Source organism: Bison bison, unplaced genomic scaffold (genome assembly GCF_000754665.1).
Source record: "Bison bison bison isolate TAMUID 2011002044 unplaced genomic scaffold, Bison_UMD1.0 scf7180017864148, whole genome shotgun sequence".
NCBI lineage: Eukaryota > Metazoa > Chordata > Mammalia > Artiodactyla > Bovidae > Bison > Bison bison.
The window spans coordinates 2169583-2188109 of NW_011494720.1; the positions used below are offsets into that span (position 1 = coordinate 2169583).

Genomic DNA, 18527 nt, shown 5'->3' on the forward strand with positions numbered 1-18527 from the left:
GGGAGAGTATATGATGACTTCCATTTGAGACATATTGTACTGCTCTTAGTCACCCAGTTCTGTCTGACACTTTGCAACCCTATGGACGGTAGCCTGCCAGGCTCCTCTGTCCATGGGGATTCTCCAGGCAAGAATACTGGAGTGGGTTGCCATGGACATATGAAGTCTGTCATGTTTGTGGGTTAACCAGACCCGGGTGCTACTGTCAGTCTGAAATACAGGCTTTTGCTGACACTGGATTTATCCCAAAGACTAATAAAATGTTGAGCATCAAGAAAAAGTAAACACATCAGAAAGTAGTGTACTTCCCCTAAAACAGAAATCCACATAAACAAAAAACCCAAGATTGAATTACACCTAAAATATGTTTTCAGTTTTAATTGCTACAAATTACTAAATCTGGGCAGAAAAAGTACAGATTTTAATAAATCATAGTGATCAGAATTACACAAAGATTTCTATATATGACTCTGTGTATGTGGGTGGGGGGTGGTGAGGGAATCCTTTTCAAAGAAAAAGTTAAGAGGTGTTCAGTTGCTATAAAATCAAATAGTGTTAGTCGCTTAGTCATGTCTGATTCTGTGATTCTATAGACTGCAGCTTTCCAGGCTCCTCTGTCCGTGGATTTCCCAGGCAAGAATACTGGAGTGGGTAGCCATTTCCTTCTCCAGGGGATCTTCCCAGCCCAGGGATTAAACCCAGGTCTCCTGTATTGCAGGCAGACTTTTGACCATCTGAGCCATCAGATTATTCACTAAGTTCTAGAATACCACAAGTACAAGAAAAAACTAGACTGAATTACACAGAATGTGTTACTTCACAGAACTGGCAAGAAACCTATGGAACTTCTTTCAAGAAGGATTCGTGTCCTCAATTTACAGAGTCCCTTATCAGGTAATTAAAACTAGAAATATTCTTGGGATGTACTTTAAAGTCAAAGTGTAATAGCCCTGAAATATTCCTTGAGGTCACAGGTAGAATCGGTGCTGTTTTCAAACATTTTCCTTTTATCCACTGCTTAAAGTAATATTGGGTGAGGAAAATCGTGATTCTGTGTGCATACAATCACACTAGACTCTTAATAATGTTTTATCAGTATTTAAATTTGATTTATGTATCCATGATAGAAAATGGATGTTTAAAATGTAAGAAAGATACTTTTGATTTTTATAGAAATTAAGGAATTTCTGGCTTAGCATTTTGGTGACCCACTAGAGAACCGCTGTTACCTGGCTAAGTTATCCCATTCTGTAGTAAATTTTTCTAAGAACCCTTCGACAACATTCATACGGTCGTGGTAATCTCGTGTTCTCTGGAGATCTTCTTCTCTTTGCAAGCACAGATTGTTGGACTGAAGGCACAGATCCAGCCACTGGTCATTTAAATGACTTATTTCCTTGTGTTCAGGGGACTCTTGCTTCTTGGTCAACTCATCCACTTTCTCTGTAATAGTGTTCACCGATGCCTGTTTGCACTGTAGCTTCTTAACAAAATCCTAAAGGATAACAACAATAAAATAAACAATACGTTATAACCCACTCCCCAAATAAATATAGACTGAAGCACAGATACAATACCTCTGAACACTTTAAGTAACTGAAGAATGTATACTGAGGGACAAAGAGAAAGCCATCACGCTTTCTCATAAACACATATTTCCAAGTATATAAGAGTCAAAGGGAAACTGTGGTATCTTCTTGCGTTACTTCAGAAAATAAAAGAAAAACTGATAAATGTGGAACAATATGGTAGTCACTAAGAGAAAAAGTTAACATTTTATCTTAAAGTGTATCCTTAGTTTTCTAAACAATTTTAAGGTTCATGGTTTTCAAAAAAAATCTAATTTATCTCCAGGAGATATATCTTCTGCTGGAGACAACATTCCAGCAGAAAATATAAATTACTGATTATCACAGGGAAAATATAAATCTAAAAGTTTGTTAAAAGTCTGGTACGATTTCCATTCAGGTTAATTTAATAATTTTCTATTGCATTTTAAATATATAAATATTTTATTACATTTAAGTTCGCTATGTTAATACATATATATTACATATTATATTCATTTATTTATTGGCTGTGCAATGTGGCTTGTAAGATCTTAGTTTCCTGACCAGGGACTAAACCCAGGACCCAGCAGTGAAAGCACCGAATCCTAACCACTGAAGTGCCTAAATATACATTTAATAAATTGATACATTTACAGTCCTACAGCTTTAGCAATTTTTGTGATGAGAAGCTAATAAATAGTAAGGCTCTGTGTTTGTTTAATGATACAGCCTTCTGGTTCTGCCAGCTGAACTATAGTTGCTTTGTTCATAAACAAGCTACAGAGTGAATGTCCTTCAAAGCAAGTAGCCAATGGGAGCTCCAAAAAAATATCTGAATGTTGACTTTCTGACCTGTACTCGTCTGGTACCAAATGAAAGTGGTTCTAATTCTGTCTTATTCTTTAACTATGTGTAAGGATTGGCTGACACACACCCATGCTGTTGCCTCTGTTTCCCCTGGAGACACGTGAATTCCTACCTTTACTTGAGACACCATGTTCTGTGCGATGTTTAGCTCCAGTTCTGAGTGCCTCCTCTTCATATTCTGCAGCTGCTGATCGGCATCCTGGAGGTAAATCCAGAGCTCAGCCTTCATGTGCTTGATCTCCTCCCAGCCCTGAGTTAGGTTCTGTGCCTGGGCAAGCCTTTGTTCAATCTGGAGAAAACACAGAGGCAAAAGTCAGCGGCAACAGGCAGAAACATTTATGTTCAGTGAATCAGCCTGTCCATGTACGCAGACCAATACTTGGGTACACACACAAACACACACACACAGTGATAAATCCCCCCCAAATTATTTGCTCCAAGAAAAACAGATTTTATGTTTCTGTTTTCTAAAGACTTTCAGCGTCGAAGACTTATGCCATATGATTTCAATCAATACTGTGAGGCTTTAGAAGTTCTATCAATTATTTAGGTCAGAAGCTGCCCTGATGGTTTCTCACATTGGGCATTGTAGTAGACACATCTGTTTGACAGACTCATCAATGTGGTCTTGGGGTTAACTAGAAAAGACTTATATTGTTCTCTATTGCACATTAGCTGATACCTCTTATAGAACACTGAGTTATTAATGTTTTGGATATATGTTTAGATCTGCTTCACTGGTTTTTGAAATCATGCAACTTTTTTCAATAAACCATGTCTGTAAAAAATATAAAAGCTATATCATCTTTCTTAAAGATATAAAAACATACTTGCTCTAGTAATATAGTAAAATATAAAAGTAAAAAAAAAGCTATTTTAATTATTTATATTATAGTTATTTACCTTAATTTCTTTTTTCCTTTAGAATATTTTACTCTTCTGGAATATTTAATCAATTAAATACCAAAACCGGGTCTTTTTTTTTTTTTTTTTTAATCCAAACACATTGAGTTGCAGAATTTAAGGCAGCAGCAGAAGGCACATGACCTCTATGGAGCCATCTATCTGCTGTGCACAGGTACTGCTGGTTCATCACAACCCTGTCCAAAAAGCCCAAATACAGCTTCAGGGTCCTTATCAACACCACCCTCAGCCACTGTCGCTGACTTAGAAGGGTCTTGACAGATGTTTGCTATCCTAAGAGAATGCAAGGGTCAGGAGTCCCTTTCATACTAAGTATGACCCTTCATACATATGTATGAAGTCCCTTTCATACATTCTTTAGGTCACACTAAGTATGACCTAAAGAAAAATGATGGAAAAGAACAACAACAACAAAATGATCAGAAAAAAGAAGAATGCTAATTGAAGAGAAAAGAGAAGAGGAAAGAGGCACAAATGTTCAGCAGTTCAGTGGGACTAAATATTTCAGTTCTAATTCAGAGGCGTCAGTATCACAGTGTGCCTATTTTTCTGTGACTCAGTTGAAATTCAATACATACTTATTATAATGCCTGAAGGAGCATTATAGCAAGAATAATCCAAGGAGAATTTTTTTTCACATCTAATTTAGCAGCAGCAACGTGCAAGCAAGAGAATATGATCAAACAGACATAGCCCATGTCACTTTTTTTTTTTTTTAACTTTTTACCATTTGTTCTGTTTGTTGAATGTCTTTTGCTGTGGTTTTCACTGAAGAGTTTGACAGGTCACACATGGAGCAAAGGAGATCTAGATAGGTCCTTGCTTGTTCCTGCAAAGCTCTGAAGTGTTTGACCTCAAAAAAAAAAAAAAAAAAATTATCAGAGTGCAAGAGAGGCATGCTATATTTAGATAGCAAATATTTGTACATTTGCGGTATTTTGTTGACATTTCAAAAATAATCTTGGTATACTCAGTGTTTTCACCATTGTTATAAATGGCATATATTTAAGTACTCAAAAGAAAGCTTTCAAAGCACACTGGCAGGGAGCCATTTGTCCACCAGCCATTTCTTATTCTAATTAGTCTGTAAGTTCTGGGAAAGGGGAACACCCAAGAAACATCCACAATTGTTTCAGATTCTCTGTTTACATTCTAGCTTGTTTTCAATTTCAGAGAATCAATAGACTACTCTGGTCTCTTTCTTAACATGTTTTTGCATATTCTGTAGACATAAAAGGTTATTGTGCATTTGTAGGTTTCACTGGAGTTTGGTGAAAATGCACACGGCTGGGCTCTTTTTCTCTGCAGAAAATTCACAGTGTTTTCCCTTTTCATAAGCCCAAGAAAGGCATCTCCAGGGGAATCCTTGAATTACACACAGAAGCACAGAGAAATGTGTTTCTTTGAAGATGTTTAGAGGCCCTGCAGGTTCTGTTTCAGATGCTAAGCATACAGCAGTCTCCAAAACAAAACTGCTGCTCCAGTGGAGCTTACACGAGAAAGACAGATAATACATAAACACAGAAACAAATATGCAGTGCAATGTTTGGTAGTGATAAAATAAACACCATGGAGTAAGGTAAGGGTTCAGTCCAGTTCAGTTCAGTTCAGTCGCTCAGTCATGTCCGATTCTGTGACCCCATGAACCACAGCACACCAGGCCTCCCTGTCCATCACCAACTCCCGGAGTCCACCCAAACCCATGTCTATTGTGTCAGTGATGCCATCCAACCATCTCATCCTCTGTCGTCCCCTTCTCCTGCCCTCAATCTTTCCCAGCATCAGGGTCTTTTCAAATGAGTCAGCTTTCCACATCAAGTGGCCAAGGTAAGGATAGGGAAGTATTAATATAATGAAGAAGCACTGTTACTTTGGGATGAATGTACCCCCAAGACCTCTCTGAAAAAGAGCCTTGAGTTGTAGAGGGAGCAAGTCATGCCATGGGGTAAGAGCATTCCAGGCAGTCGGGGGTGATGGGTAATAGCAAGTGCAAAGCTCCAGGCTAAAGCAGAGGGACCTAGGTAGGAGCAGAGTTTAAAAGATAGGCAAGGGCCAAAGCATGGAGGACCTCACGGGGACACTGACCATACATCCCAATTTGCAGAGTTTATATTTTTATGCCTTCTCAACTGTGGCACTACTGACATCTGAAGACAAATCATTCTTTGCTGTGGGACTGTCCTGTGCATGGCAAGATGTTCAACAGCATCCCTGGCTGATACCAGGAACATCCCCACCAGTCATAGTTATGACAACCAAAACTGTCTTCAGAGACTGTTTTAAATTTCCCCTGGGCAACAAAATCACCTCTCCTTTTTGGTTGAGAACCACCAGTCTAATCTCAACTGCAATTATGAAAAGTGGCCTCCTTATTAGCAAATATTCATTTTTGGAAAACAAATTATTCAACCAAAGTATTCACTGACTGTAGTAGCAAATATTCATTTTTGGAAAACAAATTATTCAACCAAAGTATTCACTGACTGTAGTAAGAAATTTGGAATTTATTCTAAGTGTGATTGAAAGGTGGGCTTCCCAGGTGGCTCAGTGGGTAAAGAATCTGCTTGCCAATGCAGGAGTTGTAAGTTCAAATAGTTTTATATTTGTACCCTTTCCTGGGTCAGGAAGATCCCCTGGAGAAGGGCAAGGCAACCTACTCCAGTATTCTTGCCTGGAGAATCCCATGGACAGAGAAGCCTGGTGGGTTACAGTCCACAGGGTCTCAAAGAGTTGGACACAATCGAAGCAACTGAACATGCACACATGTGACTGGAAGGTATTTGGAGAAATGTTCCAAGACAGGTTTAAAAAAATCATGCTTACTATGGAGTAAAGGGCGACAGGAGCAGTGGAAGTAGGTAACCAGTTTTTAGGCTACTTTAGGAGTCAGATGAAAATTGATGATGGCCTGATGGAAGGTGGTGGATAGCAGAAGTGGTGATAAGTGGTTCTTACTACATCTGAGTGATAAATGGGGAAGGAGGTATAGACTGCAATTTGTATAGGATAAAGTAGACCTGCAGAAACATTAGGTGATTTTCCAAAATCATAGTTAATAAGACAGCCTAATTTTTTGACCTTTACCTTAGTGTCTTTTTCTCTGAGCTGTGTGGATTGCCCAGGTACATCATTCTCATGTAGATGTAATAAGCATAGATCAATTTCCCATTAAGTTAAAAGCAACACCTAAAGTTTTATTTGTTATACAAATTGACTGGTATTTCACTTCCCATTAGCATCATTAGCTGCTAACCTAAAGCGCCCCACCATGTACCTGTGACTCAGAGAACATTATCTGTCCCAAACAGCTTTTGGATATAAGAAGAGAACAAGATATCAGGATTTTTATTTGATAAATGTATTTACTTTAAAAAGAATAGTAATTTATTTTAAAATTTACAGAGTTTGCCTGATTCTAAAAGCATTGGAAGCAACTTGTTGATTATCAATGACAAAACAGTTTCAGAAGATTTTTGCTAAAATCAACTTCAAGGGCAAATCTGATAGTGAAAGTGTTAGTAGCTCAGTCATGTCTGACTCTTTGCGACCCCATGGACGAAAAGAACCTAGCCTGGCAGGTTCCCCTGTCCATGGATTTCTCCAGGTAAGAATACTGGAGTCGGTTGCCATTTCCTTCTTCAGGGGATCTTCCTAACCCAGGGACTGAACCCAGGTCTCTCACATTGCAGGAAGATTCTTTACCATTTGAGCTACCTGGGAAGCCAAATCTGATAGGACTTTTTCTTATTCTCCCAAATTCACATGTCATGCCTCATAAAAACAGATGACATTCGTACGGAATCCAATCAGTGTCATTGACTAGTGGTGGTGGGGGCTACGTTATCATTACATATGTATTGAGTGTTTACCATGTGGGAGGCCCTGGCGGGTACACAGTGTGTCTGGGACTACAACCAAAGTCAACTGCAGACCATCGAAGCAGCTGATTTGGTGTTTCCAATACCTCTCATTCTCTTCTCTGGCTGTTTTCTGAAGAGGGCAGCCTATTTTGAGAAATAGTGCAGAAAGGGCAGGAAGCAAAAACCAAACTGTACAGTCATTGAATCTGGGCCCCTAGAAGGATCACTGTCTTTCTGCAATCATGGCTAATGCAGGGAGACGTAGAAACTTCCTGTTCTAGGAAAGGTTCATTGGATTAATACTATTTTACCCCCTCTCTTTTAATTCTTTTTTTGGGAACAAAGGAGAAAAATCAAGCTTTGTCTGGATTGTTCTGAATAAACTAGACTGGAAACAAACAGCCATAAGATAATAAATGGCCTAAGAAACTCACAATCTAATGAAAAGGCAGAATGCAGACAATTTTTAATTCATTTCTTGATTCAAAGAAAGTCTAGATTTGTTTGTCCAGATTCTGTCCAGATTTGTCCAGATTCTATTCTTTACAAGGTATAATAGGTGCATTTCTGTGAATCATTTCATGACTTAAATAATGTAAATTATTTAAGCCAAAAGGCATATTTTGGAGGGATATAAACTGAACACATTCTCTTTGTGGACTAAATGAACAAGCATATTATTTTAATCTCAGTTTGAGGTAAAAAATTGAATTTTTACTATTATTTCATATCTGGCAGCAATAACCTTTATAATTAAATACCTTTGAAATATTTTCTTTGAACCACATAGAAAAGTTGCTTAGTTCAAAAGTTTTAAAAACGTATCTCAAATATTCTGATGAAATCTCAGCAGCAACATTTTAAGCATGTAGATGTCAAATTAATATGCCACAGAATCCTTTACATGACAATATTTCATTCAGCATTCATTCGATAATTATTTAACAAGCAACTTGTTCTGTGCCAAAAAAGGTGAAGAGGCTAATTTTGCTTTTCTCTTAGCAAATCGGGTACATTATGGCATGGCATTTGAATTTCTTCATAACCTTCAGTCCTATAATCACTTAGGACATTAAGGCACAGAGAAATTCAATGGTTTATCCATGGTGACCCTACTGAGTAGGTACCTTTTGGGCACAGTGCCCATGCTCTATTTATTCTACTAGACTGATCCTTTGTTGTGTGTTCATCTTCCTGGCTAGAATGTGAACTTGACTAGGATCAAGTTCAGATCTTATTTATATTTTGATATTTAGCACAATTTGCACATAACAAGTACTTAACATGTTTCCATCAAATGAATTAATCACAGTGTAATATAAACTTTCAGGAATCACAAACTACCTGCTTGACAGCTTCTGCCCTGCTAAGAGGAGGATTCGCGCCTGGCTTTAAATCTGGCTGAACTGCAGAAAGCCAGGCCTGGCACTGCTGAAGGGTGTCTTGTCGACAAACGTGCTTCTGAAGTTCGTGTTCCAAACTCTGGTACACCTGAGACAGAATGATCAAGCTGCAGTTGTGAGAGCTGTTTTATATTACTGTAAATATCAGTAGAAGCAAATGAAACAAATCCACCATAAATTGATCCCCCTTCGCCATGCTCCCTGACATCGGACACACATCGATGGAGTTTGCATATGTTCCAAAACATTGCAAAGCATGTGGGCCATGCCCCAGTTTCTAACTTCTCAACCCATGCATTACAACACTAATATCCTGATTATGGAAAGGGAAGGTGGGAAGAGTTACTATAACAGTAGAAATGTGTTAAAATGTATAGAATCTTTGAAGTAAATTGGTCAAACCTAAACCAAAAGCTTTTTCAGCTTCTCCTGATTGTATAAAATTGCCCTTTTTGTTTAAATGAGGAACTAAAAGTAGCAATAAACTGCCAGTTTATGAAAAGATAACCAATATCTCTCATCTAAAATGCTTCCTCTTTAGGGGTAGGGTAAATTGGAACTAAATTATAACACAAGGGAGGGAAGAGTTTGATGCCCTCATTTCATTCAGAAGCAATATTCCAGGACAACAATAACCCAAAATAATCCAAAATTATATACCCAGAAAAATCCAACATTTTCTAATATGTCATTTCAATTAATAGTTCCTCAACCAGCCAAACAATTTTCATTTTATCCATAAAGACATGTTGAGAAACTTACATGTTTCCTTGAAACCAACGTAAATATACCTATGATGGTTTTTTCAGCAAGTTACTCATCAAAAAAAAAGGAAAGAAAAGAATATGAGGTTGACTGACTTTTCTTTGGTTATTGAGACAACAGAAGCAGTAACTGAATTCTGCTTTTCTCTTTCATGTATTAAATTAATCATTTTATCTGCTATTGGGAATATCCCTTATTTTTATTTTAAGCAGAACTAAAAAGAAAAAGGTATTTTGTTTTCTTTAACATTTTTTCAAACTTAAATTTAAGGTTCTGACTCTGTTCTTAGAATTTCATCTGCTTTTTAAACTTTTATTTCTAAAATATGTTTGTCTTTCAAACATTCACCACCTTTAAAAAAAAATTGAGCTATATCCCTAATGCACAAAAAAAGTCTGCTACAAAGACGGTGTTCAATAAATCTCTGTTGAGTGAGTGAATGAATGAGCTCACCAGAAAGTTTCATGCTGTCATTTTCCTTGTCTCATTCCCCTTTCCCCCTTCGTCATCTTCTGTAGTTATTGTTAGATTCCTTTATCCCTCTTCTTTTTTTTAAAATAAACAGTTTGAAAGTGAATTTTCCAAGTCTAGGGATCAACTAATATCCCACATTTTTTAATTAGCACAGTGAACACAAATAATTTTCCCTGTGTCACTTACATTTTTCTAGTTCTTACTCAATAGCCCAGAAACAAAAATACGTGGACTTTTCTCAGTGTCATTTATAAATTCTAGAATAATAAAAAGTAACCCACTAATTTTACTTAGTTGCTGTTAAAAACAGCAATTCTTATGTATCTTAGACTTATATCTATAACATTAATGATTCCATTTTATTGGAAGAATACCCACTGAAGTATACTTCAAAATTGGTACTTGCTTCTTTTCTCAATTTCTATACGAATACACAGAAATACTGACTTAGAGTAGCACCTCAGTTACAAAGGGTTAAAAAGAAAATAATTATTGTGAGACTTACAGAACAAACTTATTTTGGTGTTATAGAATAAATGGCAAATTAGAAGTATTGATGGTGTGCAAATAAAAACAAAAAATATTAAATTTTTTTTCATAATCAATTCATGGAATAAAGGGATTGCGTAAAACCAAATGTCTGAAATTCACTACTTCATCACATTAATCAAATATATAATATGTTATTTCTGTGTACACATAGACTGGGAGATCCATCCAAAGGGTGAAGCATAAAAACTATTTTAAAAAACCTTCAGCCTGCACAGCCTTTCTCCTTAATTCTTCATCATTCTCGAATGTTCCAGCAGCACTTACCCTCTGGGCTGTACTGCAGATGGCTGAGTAACTGTCCTTCGTGCCCTGCAGGTGAGCGTGTACATTTTGTTTAAGTTTCGCTTGAAGGTGATCTGCACATTGGCTGATCAAACTGTCACCTTTAGTTTTAAGGTCATTCAAACGGTCTTCAAAACCAGCAATTTCTTCCATCATTGCCTTCAAAAATGAAACAAATACGCAGTTCTCATTATTCCATTTTTAGTCTTTAAATATTCTATTCACCAAACAGAAAGTTTAAGATCAATTATCTCACTGTTTAATATGTTTTTAAAAGAGTTTTGCAATTTGTCCTGGTATCAACGCAATGAAATAAATGTCTCAGTGTCTTCATATCAACAAATTAAATAAAAAATGTATACTTTCAGGTTTCCTCCAATAATGGACTAAGTTACACAGAATGATGAAGTAACCTTTAAGAGTGAATTCACAAGACTGACCTCAGTTAGAGATCTGCTCCACGGAAATATTACCAGTGAAAAAGATGTCCATACATTTTTTAACTCTAAAAATTATAATTCTGGTATAAATTATATCTGTGTGTTGTGCTTAGTCACTCAGTCATGTCTGACGCTTTGCAGCCCGCTAGCCCCTCTGTCCATGGGGATTCTCTAGGCAAGATACTGGAGTGGGTTGCCATGCCCTCCTCCAGGGGCTTTTCCCAACCCAGGGATCGAAACCAGTTCTTCAGCATTGCAGGAAGATTCTCTACTGTCTGAACCACCAGGGAAGCCCTAATTTATGTCTAAAATAGCCTAATTATATTTTAATTTAATTAACTAATGTCTAATTTATCTAATAATATGATATCTGATTTACATAATAGCTTAATGTCTAAACTGTGTAAGATCTAATTTACATTTAATATTTATATTGATAAAAGTAAAAACATTTACCACTTAACAGACTTATATGCAGAGTACATCATGAGAAACGCTGGACTGGAAGAAACACAAGCTGGAATCAAGATTGCCGGGAGAAATATCAATAACCTCAGATATGCAGATGACACCACCCTTATGGCAGAAAGTGAAGAGGAACTAAAAAGCCTCTTGATGAAAGTGAGAGTGGAGAGTGAAAAATCTGGCTTAAAGCTCAACATTCAGAAAACAAAGATCATGGCACCCGGTCTCACCACTTCATGGGAAATAGATGGGGAAACAGTGGAAACAGTGTCAGACTTTATTTTTCTAGGCTCCAAAATCACTACAGATGGTGACTGCAGCCATGAAATTAAAAGACGCTTACTCCTTGGAAGGAAACTTATGAACAACCTAGATAGCATATTCAAAAGCAGAGACATTACTTTGCCAACAAAGGTCTGTCTAGTCAAGGCTATGGTTTCTCCTGTGGTCATGTATGGATGTAAGAGTTGCTCTGTGAAGAAGGCTGAGCGCTGAAGAATTGATGCTTTTGAACTGTGGTGTTGGAGAAGACTCTTGAGAGTCCCTTGGACTGCAAGAAGATCCAACCAGTTCATTCTGAAGGAGATCAGCCTTGGGATTTCTTTGGAAGGAATGATGCTAAAGCTGAAACTCCAGTACTTTGGCCACCTCATGCAAAGAGCTGACTCATTGGAAAAGACTCTGATGCTGGGAGGGATTGGGGGCAGGAGGAGAAGGGGACGACAGAGGATGAGATGGCTGGATGGCATCACTGACTCGATGGACGTGAGTCTCAGTGAACTCCGGGAGTTGGTGATGGACAGGGAGGCCTGGCGTGCTGCGATTCATAGGGTCACAAAGAGTTGGACACGACTGAGCGACTGATCTGATCTGATCAGATCTGATAGCCCAGGGACTGTATATAAGCCCTGATAAATATTTATCATTATTATTGTTTTACAGGTGAGGAGGCTGAAGCACAGAGAGATCATAAAACTTGTTCAAGGTCACATAAGTAGTAAATGGCAGAGCCTTGGCTTTGGACCCGTCTCTGCCTGACTCCAGTTCACACGCTATGCCCGCCTGTGTTCTCTAGTGAGCTTTCTCAGAGAGGGGGACTTAGAGAGGAGGACCCAACTTTTTCAAGTCAGGTTCCAACTTCCTTACTGCAATACAATGCTAGTGACTAGGGACACATTACAACACAAAGTTTCCTAGGCTGACACATCGATATCTAAGGGAAACCATGGTCCTCCAGCAGTGCAGGGTTCACCACTTTTTTCCTCAGTGGTGCTGGGTTAACAGTTATTATACATGCCATATTGAAAAGAACCAATTTATCTTCAAGCTGGAATGGAACCACTACATCATATGGTCACTGGGGCTATTTACTCAGTACCAAATACACTATATCATGTCATTACTTTTCTGTTCGCATTTGCTAAATAAAATTTTCTCCTACCGATCTTGAAACCTGGAATGGTTAACTGGTTTTCCTAAGACACAATAGTAGATGTTGACCAGATTACAACCAAAATTCAGTTTTCCATTAAGCTTACTAAAATAGCTTCATAAAGTTGTGAGCATATGATATCTGTCATTTGGCACATATGATTACTAAAAATACATATTAATAAAGATATGAACATCCCATATAGGTACTGTACTTTGTGGTCTACAAAAGACTTTCAGATATGTTATCTTCTCTGATGACCACAGTGGCTATGTAACGGGACTGATGTCATTATCATCCTTTACAGAAGAAAAAAAGGAGGCTCAGACAGGCTATGTGCCCCTAACTAGCAAGAAGAGACTTTGGCTAGAATTTAGACTCTTTGACTACTATTTCTGTATCCTATCTTTGGCTGTACTTTTCTAGAATAAAGATAATTTATCTGATAAATTACTCCATATAGATTATATTCTGAAATTAAAAAAAAAAAACTATTAGCTGGGAAATATGCTACAATGTGTTCAGAAGTTGAATGCCAGGATTCAGCTGTTGTCCAGTCACTTAAATATTAAATTGAGCTGTTCTCAACTATCAGGCATTCTTGGGACTCAGACCTGAGTCTTTAAGTACAGTCATTATGATCCAGAGATTACCCCCGTGCAGGGAGCAGGAGCTCCGCCCATGGCAAAGGTCATGAGGAAGGAGGCTTGGCATATGCAAAGGCGGGATCAAGCCTCAGGAGTCCCCCTGGAAATTCTCGAGCATCTACCCCCAAAACCAGAGTCTGCCTACTTTCTGCTTTGTGCTCTCACCTACACCTCTGACTTTACAGGGGGGCTGTCCCCCACTACCTCTCTCTGAAAAAAGAGTTAGCTTACAGCTCCAGTTAATAAAGTTCCTGGGTGTGATAGTGTTTCAACCTATAAACTCCTTTGGAAGTCCTCTAGCCTGCCTGAATAGGTTTTTCCGGCCACATGTGATTGCTCAGAGCCTCCCAACTGTGAGAGGCATGAGATGTTCTAAACTGTCTAAATACAGATTCCTTTGAGCAGTTAAAAGATTGATTAGAAATTGTATTGGTGAAGGGTTTTTCACTTGTTGGGCCAATGTTTGCTGCTAAGTCTCCATATCCCTTACCTGCTGTGTCCCTGGCAGTGTTTGTAACCTTGGACTCTTGAGTTAATTCTTTGTCTTGTTATAGCCCATCACACCTTTGCTCTGTAGGAATGCAACTTTATCTAATGCTTTTGGAGGGTGGCGCTTGACTAATCACCTTTAGAGAAAAATAAGTTTTCTGAAGAAAGAGTCTTAAAATGTTAACAGGCCTCTGGGCCAGAAGATGATGCAAATCACCTAAACTTTTGCATATGATAAGTTTGCAGGAAGAAAGCCTGGCTTACTGCATGACTCTACCCCTTCCCCCATTATCCTCTATGCATAATTTAAGGTATAAAAGCTACTTTGAAAAATAAAGTGCAGGCTTTGTTCACCAAAACTTGGTCTCCCCATGTCGTTCTTTCTCTCACCTTCTGGCTGAATTATTCAGCCTCTTTTCTCCACTGAATTTCCTCACTGAGCTATCCTTATTTAACCACTCTGTATATCCTTAATTAACGTTTAATTAAGCAATTGTTTCCTGATCCTCACCGACGCCGTCTCCCCTTCGAAACCCCTGGATCCACCGGGGCTGGACCCCGGCACCCCTGCCCCCCAACACACACACAGCACGCCTGTCAAAGCCACCCTGTGTTCTTCAGCTCCTTAGAGATCAAGCCTACCTTGTGGCGGGCCAGTTGCTGGGTAATTGTCTCGAGGCTGCTCGTCTCCATGAGCTCGGGCGCCACCAGCCTTCCTGACATTTGCAGCAGCCACTTTTCCACTTCCTGGAGCTCACTGTTGTAATCTTCGTGGTCTCTGACTTTTGCCTCAAGACTGCAGACGTGCTCCTGTGAAGCCAGGTGCCTGTTAGAAGTGACTTTCCAGCCAAAAATCTACTCAAAACTTTAACATTTTAAAAATCCCAGGGCAACTCATAGAGTAGGTAGACTTAACACATCAGAAAATTACTAGGGACAGAAAACACACACACACACACACACACACACACACACAGAGTTGCTATGCCATTTAAAAATGCCCACCTGAATGAAAAGGAAAAATACTGATCCATACCAGTGCTACATTTTCTGACAGATAAAATGCAGTCAGGACTCCCTTTGTGGCAAACACCACAATTTTATTCTACTTCTGATCTTTGCATACCTTTGCTACACTGCAGAGATCCTGGTAATCGCTTTGAAGCTGATCGATTTTGTCCTTTAAAGTAACATCTTGCACCAGCTCCAAGAGGGCTTCACCTTTCTCTCTCACCGATTTTACTGATGGTTCGTGGGACAGCACTGTTTGTTGAAGTGACTTGAATTACAAAGGAAAAAACAAGAGCCAGCTCATTCATGTGATCAAGGAGAATACAGACACATGCATTGCCATATATAAGATGATTATCTCAAACAAAGATCTACTATATATTTTATAAATCAATAAATGTAAAATAATAAAGAGAAAATGACTTTTATGGCTAATACAGTTTTTTTCAGAGTAAAAGCAACACATCGAATAGTCCTCACACATGCAGAGAAAAGTATAGAAAAGAATTGTATTTGGGTGAATTTAACATAATGCATATTGCTGGCTTCCACCTCATTCCTTTCAGCAGAGAAATAAATCTTAATGTTATATGAAGGGAGAGAAGTGTTATCTTTTGATTTTGAATCGTAAACTCAATTGTAGCTTGAGTTGGATGTGAGGTTTGGGAGACAAATTCCAGTTGCAATGTTGCTGTGACAGCCTTAAAGTGCTATTTAAATATATCAAGAACTCAGGGAGAAGAAAAAAAAGGAGAAGCAGTTGTGCTTCTTACATTACACTTTCAAAGACACACTGTCAGGCTTGGCAGAAAAACCAAGGGCAGAAATAGACGTATTGGCTGGAGGAGGAAAAAGCTTCCACCAGGAAAAGCTTTGAGGTAAGGCATCACACTGTAATTCTTAAAGACCATTGCTAAACAATTTGGGTCAAATTTTAAAAGCAGACTATCCCATGTATAAGCTTTAATAATTGTTTCACAAATTTGAGCAGGTGAAATGTTTATATCTACAGCATGTATAGCAATATCTATATCACCATTTATTTTTTCAAAAATTAATTTCTAAAATGTTTTACCTACAGTTGGTTAATTAGAATTTATTTTCTTAGGAGTATGAAGTCTCATTTGGAATTTACCATAGATGTGCTTATAGGCTTTTGGTACCAAAAGATGAAGGAGAGACTCTAGATAAAACAGAGAAAATCTACAGGTGTGAGATCCTGATGCCAGAAAGTTTATCTGAAGGATCCATGTACCTGGATCACACTGTCCGAATAGGTCTCCATCCACTGATACAACCTTTGAATACCAGACAAACATAGTACCTGAATGGACAAATAAGTCTGGCGTAGTGTATGTGCTTAGTCGCTTCAGTCGTGTCCAACTCTTTGCGACCCTATGGACTGTAGCCTGTCAGGCTCCTCTGTCTATGGGATTCTCCAGGCAAGACTACTAGAGTGGGTTGTCATGCCCTTCTCCAGGGGATCTTCCCGACCCAGGGACTGAATGTGTGCTGCTTATGTCTCCTGCATTGGCAGGCAGCTTCCTTATAAATCTGCACACCCCTTACCAGTAGAACAGGCATGCTAAGGACCTCTCCCAGTACCCGCTAAGGGTGACACACACCAGAAATCATGTGCCTCCAGTTCAGTCCTACGTGACCTCCTCATGCACCTGTCAGTAACAACACACTACCTTGTATTTAGATAACTGAGCTTTTTTCTCATATAACTCCATTTTGGGTTCTTCAGGACCATGTAGAATATCTCGGTATTCTGCTATCCACTGAGTTAGTGCTTTGTATTTATCCGAGAATTCCTTCGTCAAATGAAGGCCTTTCTCCAGGGTCATGTACTCCTTCCGCACAGTGCTGGTCAGTTCCTTCAACCGCTCCACGTGGTCGTGGATCTCTTTTCTTAACGTCTCTGCCTCACTATCTTCCAAGTATTTAAGAGCCCTCTCGCCTTTCTCTCGGGCTGATTTGAGCAAGCTCTGGCCTTTCTCCATGTCTTTCAGCAAACCCTGAGAAAGAATGGAAATAAATGTAATACAAACAGACAAACAAACAAACAAATTCAAATTGGTTGGCATTATGCTTTCCCTTTAAAGAAAAGTCTTGCAAGTCCCATTCTTGAGTTCACCAATTTCCCCTTACCATATGTTTTTGAAGTTTATAATCAGATTTGGCCCACCAGCAATCAGGATGGAAGATTATAATCAGATTTGAAGTTTATAATCAGATTTGGCCCACCAGCAAAGAGAAGCCTCTTTACTTCAACATAGGTCTTTTAAAATCTCGATTAACACATCATTTCCAAATCAGAGACTTACGGAAGAACTTGATGCTTTTCTCATCCTTAACAGAGCTCCTAGAGTTCTGAGTTAAAACACGACTAAGGCACAGTGTCATGAGTTAAGAGATTTTTTTTTTCAATATTTAGTGTCAAACTGGAATTTAGTTAAGAATTTCGTGCACAGTCGTGTGTAAGTCATTGGGATAACATCACATCATAAGCAAATGGAAGGCAATCTTAGCTTAAAACGATCTTAACTTGGAATTTAGAATGAAATGAGGAACCAGGGATCACCAACCATACTGGGCAGGGATGAACATACATGCTCCCAGTTCTACATGGGAAATGGGAACCTCTCAGTGAAAGAAGAATGAACAGTTGGCAGACAACTTTGATATTTGCATGCCTACCTCCAGCGTCTTCATCTTTTTCCCCATCATCGCTTTATCTACTTTATCAATTTTGGCAGCCACATTCTTGAAGTTTTTATGAGTAGAGCTGTACCAATCAGAATAGGAACTTAAGGATAACTCTGATTCCTCCAAACTCTGGATCTCCTCTTCCAGGAATTTTATTTGTTCCTTTGAAAGAAGAGACAACATGGAATAAGTGAATTAAAGACCTGTACCTGTGCCTTTCTTGATGAACACGTGTCTTCACTGGAAGTTAGTGAAAGGAAGAATGTCTGGGTTGTGAAGTCTGCTGGCCTACAATGAACCAGGGTGGCCCGCTCACCAGCACTTGGAGGAGCAGCGCTTGGTATTTGGACGTCAGCTGCGTGGCCTGGCAGCCCATTCGGCTGCTCACGTGGCTCTCGTCCAGGATCTCCTGTGCTCTGGCTCCCACTTCCTCAACTTCATCTCTGTATGCGGTGATTTCTTCATGCCACTTCTGAAATGACACCGTGTAGGAGTGGAAAGTTCAATCTGAGGGATTCTTAAGTAAGACAAATATTTTGTTTAGCCCCTAAGTCCCTAAGTCATGACCCCATGGACTGTAGCCAGCCAGGGTCGTCATGGAATTTTCCAGGCAAGAATACTGGAGTGGGTTGCCATTTCCTTCTCCAAGGATCT

General features: G+C 38.9%; 1 protein-coding gene across 1 annotated transcript in view; it reads right to left on the reverse strand.

The window, feature by feature from the left end:
• The window catches only part of SYNE1 (spectrin repeat containing, nuclear envelope 1), a 501723-nt gene that overhangs the window by 215265 nt on the left and 267931 nt on the right, over positions 1 to 18527 (reverse strand). The window contains exons 67-76 of the mRNA XM_010840908.1: positions 18190 to 18345; positions 17865 to 18035; positions 16856 to 17182; positions 15277 to 15429; positions 14793 to 14960; positions 10660 to 10836; positions 8546 to 8692; positions 4069 to 4194; positions 2530 to 2706; positions 1230 to 1495 (exon numbers count right to left, since the gene is read on the reverse strand). Of these exons, the coding sequence (XP_010839210.1) occupies positions 1230 to 1495; positions 2530 to 2706; positions 4069 to 4194; positions 8546 to 8692; positions 10660 to 10836; positions 14793 to 14960; positions 15277 to 15429; positions 16856 to 17182; positions 17865 to 18035; positions 18190 to 18345 (1868 nt within the window). The remainder of the gene's footprint in view (positions 1 to 1229; positions 1496 to 2529; positions 2707 to 4068; positions 4195 to 8545; positions 8693 to 10659; positions 10837 to 14792; positions 14961 to 15276; positions 15430 to 16855; positions 17183 to 17864; positions 18036 to 18189; positions 18346 to 18527) is intronic.